We start from the raw sequence: 9,213 nt of genomic DNA, 5'->3' as shown, positions 1-9,213 counted from the left end.
AAACATGCACACGCAGATATGAGTACAAATAATAAATAGAACAGACAGGAAAACATGCACACGCAGATATGAGTACAAATAATAAATAGAACAGACAGGAAAACATGCACACGCAGATATGAGTACAAATAATAAATAGAACAGACAGGAAAACATGCACACGCAGATATGAGTACAAATAATAAATAGAACAGACAGGAAAACATGCACACGCAGTTTGCCCCACAAACACAAACATTAAAACCACAATACATAACACTTACTTGCCAGGATCTGCATGCGAAAGCATGCCAGCAAGCGGGGCGTTCGCCGTTGCAGGTCGGACCACCTGCGCTCCAGCTGCCCGATGTTGCGGCGTGAGCCGAAGGACCGCAGGCGGGACCGTGCCTCCGCATACGCGGAGCGCTTCTGCCGGTTGGTCATGGGTTGAGGCTGGCTGGTGATCCGGCGATCCATGACCTCCGTAAGCACCAGCAGCTCGCGCCTGGTGAATGCGGAGGCTCTCATGATGGCAATGGTGTTTTTCTTAAAAATCATTTTTGATAAAGTGTGTAAAAATTTTCTGATTGGCTAATGTATTTTGGAAATTAACAGGAGCAATTTTATTGGTTAGTGTATGAGTCATGTGTTCGACAGGGCCATAAATCTCTGGAGAGTTAGGATAGGCTTGATGCAGTGACATGCGTAAGCAAATTTAAATAAAGAAATGAACCCAGGGAAATATGCGGGGATCCACAGCAATAGTACAATTGTTTAATTGTGGTTCACATGTTTTTTGAACAATAAAAGCGAATGTTTCATCCGTACGTATTCTGCGGGTAAACACAAACACGGACAAGAGTAAAGTTTCTTGCATTGTGTTGAAAAAAACAAACAATTAAGCTAATTGATACATTGATTGGCATGATACGATTGATGGAGGTAGGCAGAATAAAGGAGCAGGTAATCGACATCTGACAAGGCCACTTCCTGTTTATACTTGTGCGTGCGTTCCTTTCAAGCCATTTCGGGGATGTACGCTCGCTATTTCGTACGCTCGTTAGTTAGAGGAGGGGTCGTCAGAGTTTTGGGAGGAATTTTAGATGCGAACGAAAATACGAGCGAGCCATTGAATTTAAATATTTTTGTACGTACGCCTAACGTACGTGCGCCCGCTTGCGAGTGGGTCTGAATGAGGGCCAGTATGCGGTGTGCAGGGCCGGTCCTAGACATTGTGGAGCTCAGGGAGAAAGTTCCCAGTTGCTCCTCCCTCCCCCCAAAAATAAAGAAATTACTTTTTTTAGATGACGTGCTCGCCCTTCCGGAAACACCCCCAATTCATCACACTGTGGGGCGTGCCCAGCATTTACGAAGGTGCTGGGATTCACCCAAGCTCTCCCCTCATGGAGAATAATTGCAATGCGCAGTAAAGCACCTTACACAGTATGTCTTACACTGTAATGCCCTGTATAACACATTATGCCACATGCAGTAATGCCCTTTATAACACATTATGCCACATGCAGTAATGCCCTGTATAACACATTATACCACATGCAGTAATGCCCTGTATAACATATTAAGCCACACGCAGTAATGCCCTTTATAACACATTATGCCACATGCAGTAATGCCCTGTATAACACATTATGCCACACGCAGTAGTGCCCTTTATAACATATTATGCCACACACATTAATGCCCTGTATAATACATTATGCTATATGCAGTAATAACCTGTATAACACATTAAACACATTACACATTAAAGGGCCACATGCAGTAATGCCCTATATAATACATTATGCCACACGTAGAAATGCCCTGTATAATACATTGTACCACACACAGTAATTACCTTAATAATACATTACCCCCAATTCAAATTACACCACACAGTAGTCCCTTATTCATGTTATGACAACCCTTTTACACAATGCCCAAATTAGTGTCCCTTATACACAAGGCCCACAGTAGTAGTGCCCCTAATACAATGCCCACAGTAGTAGTGCCCCTTATAGAATGCCCACAGCAGTGGTGCCCTGTGGGCATTGTATAAGGAGCACTACTACTGTGGCCCCAGTAGTGGTGCCCCCCATGCAGTGCCCCCACTAGTAATCCCCCCATTAGTAATGCCCCCTATAGTAGTGCCCACAGTAGTAATGCCCCTATTAGTAATGCCCCCATTAGTAATGCTCCCCAGTAGTAATGCTCCCCAGTAGTAATGCCCCCTATAGTAGTTCCCCCAGTAGTAATACCCCCATTAGTAATGCTCCCCAGTTGTAATCCCCCCATTTGTAGTGCCCCCTATAGTAGTGCCCACAGTAGTAATGCCCTCATTAGTAGTGTCCCCATTAGTAGTGCCCCCATTAGTAATGCTCGTCATGACGTCCCTCCCATAGTGCTCTCTGCAGAAGCCGGAGCTCAGGAGTGAGCTCCGGCTCCTCGGATCTATGGGAGAGACATCATCACGTCCCTACCATAGGAGTGAGTTCTGGCTTTCGACTGCCGCTGCAGGAAGGGAGCCGGGTGCCCGCCGGTAACAAATCTCAGCGGGCGCCCGGAAAATGGAGCCTCCCTGCGGGGGTTTTTTCTTTTTTGGGGGGGACTAGAACAGTCACTGGCGGTGTGATAAGGTACGTGGAAGTGTATTTTTACTTAATTTAATTTATTTTTTAATGAAATTCTTCTGCATCCCCATATAATTGAATCTGCCTTTGTTTGCAGGGAGGGGGCCCCAGAGATATCAGTGTACCGGGCCCCAAGATTTCTGTTGCCAGCCCTGATTACGTTGCCATACGCTCTACACCAGCGGTCGACAACTGCGGCTGCAATGCAAGTAGCTCGCGGGGGCAGAGCGGCTGTAGTGCACCTACACAGAGTGGAGCAGTGCGACAGGAGCTTGCCATACGGCGAGTAGGGCAGCGTGATGGTAGCTCACCTTACGGTGAGTGGGACAGCGCTACAGGAGTGCGTTTTATGGCAAGCCGCGCATAGGACATCATACACAGCCAGAGGAAGTGCATAAGAAGCACTGCTAGCAGGCTCGCCACGTAAATAGTTCAGAAAAGAGCAGCGCTGTCTATGTGTGTTTGCAGTGCTGACTGTGTGCTGTTTGTATTAGCAGCACTGACAGTGTACACTGTCCCACCAACCATAATACAGCCATGTACATCACAATAGGTACAGATTGCTTCTGCCTGCACAAATAATCCTGCAGCACCCTGCTCCCCACTGGTCACTGTCCATGAGCATCACAGTAGAGATAGGGCACTTTGAAAGGGTTGTGGGACCTGCCCATCAATTGTATTCTACACAAGTAGAAGCAGTATTACTACTAACAGAGTGCTAATAGTGGGTATATAGTATAAAAAGAGCAGCTGTAAATAAGAGGATGGTCAGTCCTCAATCAATAGCACAAATAAAAACAAGCAAGAATGAACAGCGCTCTATAATTAAAAGTAATTTGCAAATTTAATAATATTACCGGGTCATAACCCAAGTCACACAGTATATAGCAACAATAATAAATAACAAAAAAATAATAAAAAATAATAAATGAATAATTGTACAAATGTATATCTCAGTCCGCAACTTCTGGTCACAACTTAATGAATGTCCTTATGCTGAATATTAGTAAAGATGAATCAATGTCCAGCCAAATAATTACCCAGTCCAAACGTCACAAGGTGAGGGGTCCGCTTAGTGAATGTTGATGTGAGGGCAGATGCGGTTCCCCAAGGCGCAGACGTGTATAGGACTTGATGGGACAGGTCCAGTGTCCAAATATTTGGGGTCCAATTAGCGATGTAGCAGTTCGCACAATGATGTCCCCAGGGCACAGGTCCAATGGTGGATAGGTATAGCACTCCTCATAGATATGCACAGCAATAGATGGTATCGGGCATAACGTTGGACCAATAGAATACCACAAGATGTAACAGCCAATTTTACTGACGCGTTTCGCTGTGTATAACTCACAGCTTTATCAAAGGTGTAGGTTATATGGCTGTAGAGTCTATTTATACCTTTATTCTAAAGATGGCTACTAATTAGCAGCTGTTGCAATTAATCTTTCTAATTACATAATACACATAAATATCAATATAAAATAAAACCATAACAACGTATATATCTCTATGGGATGACAGACTTATCCAATTGGGATTTCGAGTGGTTGATTTATTTATTTAACCAATATCGGGAATGTACACACTTACCAGTGACGATCTTCTCCGTCCACGTGATGTAAACAAGACTCACGTGGATAGGAGACGGAAAACTATTGGAAGATATCCTTCTACAGCTGATAGCTAGTGGGATGGTGCTCACGTGATCTGATAGTGATCACATGTCACGGACATAAAAATACACGGACGTCTCCATCCGTAAACACGTGATGGGGACGTCAGTGCAAAACATAGTACTAGAATAGATCATGTGGTCATAACCATTAGTGTTTACTCAAACGTAAATAATAAACCTGTGATGGTAAGTATGTAAATCAAATACAATTAGATATCAATAAAGCACTGTCTTTATATTAAATTAGAGACAGTGATCAGATAGTGCCAATATTGGAGAATCATGGATGTTACATTTCTCCATCTGTCACATGATGTCAATACGTTACACACCACTAGGGATAATCATATAATATAAACAATCCAGCCTAAACATAATACATAAATGGCTAAATGGTAGAATAAAAAAAAAATAATAATAAAATATATATAATAATAACCATCTTTATGGCCATTAATTACAAAAAAGAGAATTCTTTATATAAACAATCAATATATAAAAAATAGGAAAAATGGATGGTGTAGCTAGAGGAAGAAGAATAAAGGGCTCATGTGGAATGAGTTCTACATAAATAGATATGTCAAGAACTAATATATCTGTGGCTAAACAAACAGGTAGTCTGATATTAACTGGGAATAGTATTCAATTCTAACATTTCATTCAGACCTCTCGGATAAAAAGAATCCATTTTAAATATCCAGAATAATTCCTGTTTGCACAATACTCTAAAACGATCCCCTCCTCTAGGTGTAGTAGGGATCTTCTCAATCGCCGTGAGTTTCAGGGAATGTGGATCTCCATCATGAAATTCGTTAAAATGTCGGGATACACTATGGGATGGCAATCTATTAATAATATTTCTCCGGTGTTCCATAAACCTGGTTTTAAGGCACCGAGTAGTCCTACCCACATATTTCAGATTGCAACCACATGTGAGTACATAAACAACGAACTTAGAATTACAATTTATGAAGTCTTTAATTGTGTATGTCTCTTCTCCATTAGGTATAGTGACATTTTTAATACCGTTGGTTATGTACTCACAAGTCCTACATCTGTTGCTCCCGCATTTAAAACACCCTGATGGTCGGGATGGAAGCCAAGTAACACTCATATTCGTTTTATCAGGGGGTCTCAAAAAGCTTGGAGCCAACATATTTTTCAAAGATTTGTTCCGTCTAAAAGTAAATATAGGTTTGGGAGGAATCAACCCACCTAAGATCTTATCTTGTTTTAAAATACCATAGTTCTTAGTTATAATATTTTTTATTTCATTATGAGAATCATTGTAGGTTGAAATAAAGGCTAACCTTCTTTCTGTTTTTATCATATTTCTAGTTGTTTTTTTTATTATTGATTAATAGGGATTTTCTGTCCATAGACGATACTTCTGAATACGCTTTTTCAATGAGGTGTGATGGATAGCCTCTCATTTTGAAGGCATCCATCATATTGCCAGCTTGTGATCTAAAACTAATCAAGTCCGAACAGTTTCTTCTCAACCACATTAGTTGGCCCTTAGGAATATTGCGTTTCCATGCCATCTGGTGGGAACTTCTAAAGTGTAGGAAAGCATTGGTCCTTAATATAGTTACTAGTAACAATTCTATTTTGATATATCTCCAAGGAAACATCCAAAAAATTAATACGTTGACAGTGAAACGTGTACGTGAAGTGAAGATTATAATTATTAGAATTAAGGGAAGAAATGAAAGACTGTGCTGAAGTGAGGGACCCATCCCAAATAATAAAAAAATCATCAATATACCGGCCATAGAGAACTAGGCTCGAGCCCAGCCCGCCGCCCCACACATGTGTGTCATCCACCTCACCCATGTATAGGTTAGCGTAGCTGGGCACGAACCTAGTTCCCATGGCCGTCCCCATAACTTGCAAATAAAAAGTGTTGAGAAAAAGAAAATAGTCGTGATGAAGAATGAACTAGGTTCGCGCCAAGTCTGTCATCCCATAGAGATATATACGTTGTTATGGTTTTATTTTATATTGATATTTATGTGTATTATGTAATTAGAAAGATTAATTGCAACAGCTGCTAATTAGCAGCAATCTTTAGAATAAAGGTATAAATAGACTCTACATATAACCTACACCTTTGATAAAGCTGTGAGTTATACACAGCGAAACGCGTCAGAAATTGGCTGTTACATCTTGTGGTATTCTTCTGGTCCAACGTTATGCCCGATACCATCTCTTGCTGTGAATATCTATGAGGAGTGCTATACCTATCCACCATTGGACCTGTGCCCTGGGGACATCATTGTGCAAACTGCTACATCGCTAATTGGACCCCAAATATTTGGACACTGGACCTGTCCCATCAAGTCCTATACACGTCTGCACCTTGGGGAACCGCATCTGCCCTCACATCAACATTCACTAAGCGGACCCCTCACCTTGTGACATTTGGACTGGGTAATTATTTGGCTGGACATTGATTCATCTTTACTAATATTCAGCATAAGGACATTCATTAAGTTGTGACCAGAAGTTGCGGACTGAGATATACACAAGATTTGTGCAATTATTCATTTATTATTTTTTATTATTATTTTTTGTTATTTATTATTGTTGCTGTATACTGTGTGACTTGGGTTATGACCCGGTAATATTATTAAATTTGCAAATTACTTTTAATTATAGAGCGCTGTTCATCCTTGCTTGTTTTTATCATCAATTGTATTCTGCCTGCACAAATAATCCTGCAGTACCCTGCTCCCCACTGACCACTGTCCACAAGCATCACAACTGAGCACATCAAAAAAATTTTTAGTTTGACTATAGTACATTAGTGACTCTGTATTACACATATATCCCACCAAAATCATCAGTGCTGTTCATGTACTTTCAGTTGTATTGTGTTGTTCAGTAAAATGAGTGGGAACAAAAAGCAAAAGACTTATCATTATCATCCTGAATGGGAAAATGATTATTCTTTCATAGAAGTTAAAGGTAAATGTGTTTGCTTATTGTGCAGCATAAGTGTTTCAGGGAATCAGTATGTAATACCGCCGGCCGCATGGCCGGCAGTTGGATTCCCGGCAGCGTTAGGCCAACACTGGAACAGATCCCGGCAGCGGCAGCCCAACAGTGCTGGAAATCCCGATCGTCCCTAGGTAAGTATTATCTAACCTAACCTACCCCCCTAACCCTAACCCTCCCTTAGGGGTGCCTAACCCTAACCTCCCCCCAAGTGCCTAACCCTAATCCCCCCTCTGAGTGCCTAAACCTAACCCCCCCTTCCCCGCTGCCTAAACCTAAGTCCCCCGGGGGGGGTTCCTAACCCTAACCCTCCCTCCCCCTAGCCTAACCCTAACCTCCCAGGGGGGGCGCCTAACCCTAAGTCCCCCCGGGAGCCTTAAACCTAACCCCTCCGTGCAGCTGTCCGCTCTCAGCGCCCAGCATCCGTTCGATCGGGATGCCGGGCGCCGGTCTCCCGGCATCGGTGAAATGAGCGGCGTCTACATCTAGACACCCGGCATTTCACCCTCTACGGGATATGACAGTCGGGAAGCCGGCTGTCGGTATAATGTCAGCCGGCTTCCCAATTGCATCTCGTGTTTCAGTGGGAAAAAAGTGTAATGTTGAAAGACACTTCAAAACCAACCATCCCAAATTTGACCAGGAATTCCCCATAAGGAGTGATTTAAGAGAAGAAAAAGTGAAACAATTAAAAAATCTACTAACTGGGCAACAATCTGCTTTCTCTAAAATTAGGAACAAAACACATCTGCCACTCTTGCTTCTTTTCGAGTGGCCCAAATAATTGCTAAGCACAAAAAAACATTTTAAGATGGAGAAATTATTTAAGAAGCTTTCTTGGAAGCAGCAGATGCGTTATTTGAAAAATGTAATAATAAATCAGACATAATTTCCGCCATAAAGAGTACACCTCTCTCAGCCAATACTCTTATGAGGCGAGTTGAGGTTATGTCAGATGACTTTGTCAGTCAACTAAAATATGATCTGAACGAGTGCTGCTATTTTTCTCTCCAGCTGGATGAGTCCATTGACGCAACTGACATATCACAGTTGGCTACATTTGTAAGGATGGCATTTAATAATTTTAGTGTTAAAGAAGAACTTTTGAAAATTATTCCTTTGAAAGAACGTACAAGAGGCGAAGACCTTTTTGCAGAGCTCACAAAGTATTTTTCTTCAGAAAAAATCCCCCTTCACAAACTCGTTTGTATTACCACAGATGAAGCTCCAGCATTTACAGGTGTTAATAATGGACTTTTAGCACTGTGTAACAAGGACCCCAGCTTTCCGAAGTTTATATCGGAATACTGCATTATTCACCAACAGTCACTGTGTGCAAAGTTTCTAAAAGTAAACAAAATTATGAAGCTTGTTATTAAAATTGTCAATCTAATTAGAGCCCATGCTCTCCAAAGACGGGTTTTTAAAGCTTTTGCTGAAGAACTGGATTGCCAGTACGGGGATCTTTTGTTACATTCAGAAGTGCATTGGCTAAGCAAGGGCAAAGTCCTTCACCGTTTCAGAGAAGTCTTGCCTGCCATCATCTTATTTTTGCAAGAACATGGTGAGAACTTCCCACAACTTAAAAATCCTGAGTGGAAACAGAATTTTGCATTTTTGGTCGACATAAGTGAGAGACTGAATGAACTGAATTTCAATTGCAGGGTAAAGACAAAGATATTAGCCAGATGATATCGGACATTCAGGCATTTTGCCACAAACTTGAGTTTTGGGAGAGGAATCTCCATAAAGGTGATGTCAAACATTTCCCTTGTTTGATGGAGGAAATTGAAAAAGAGGAAAATCCAAGTCCTTCATGTGAAAATCATATTGAAATAATTTCCCACCTAATAGCAGAGTTCAAGTGGCGTTTCACTGATTTTAAAACAATTGAGCCCCTTGTTCAGTTTCTTTCTTTCCCTTTTATGG

The 9,213-nt window shown here is 41.6% G+C and overlaps 1 protein-coding gene across 1 annotated transcript; it reads left to right on the top strand.

Annotated features, from left to right (window-relative positions):
- Nucleotides 1-8,232: 8,232 nt before the first annotated feature.
- Nucleotides 8,233-8,976, top strand: LOC148435862 (general transcription factor II-I repeat domain-containing protein 2-like). Its single transcript, XM_088465491.1, has one exon. The coding sequence runs from the start codon at nt 8,233-8,235 to the stop codon at nt 8,974-8,976; it is 744 nt and encodes a 247-aa protein (XP_088321617.1).
- The last annotated feature ends 237 nt before the right edge of the window (nt 8,977-9,213 follow it).

The sequence above is a fragment of the Taudactylus pleione genome, unplaced genomic scaffold (genome assembly GCF_031769625.1).
Source record: "Taudactylus pleione unplaced genomic scaffold, aTauple2 ptg001990l, whole genome shotgun sequence".
Lineage (NCBI taxonomy): Eukaryota > Metazoa > Chordata > Amphibia > Anura > Myobatrachidae > Taudactylus > Taudactylus pleione.
Note: the sequence above shows the minus strand (reverse complement) of the source record. Positions and strands in the feature narration are given on the sequence as shown.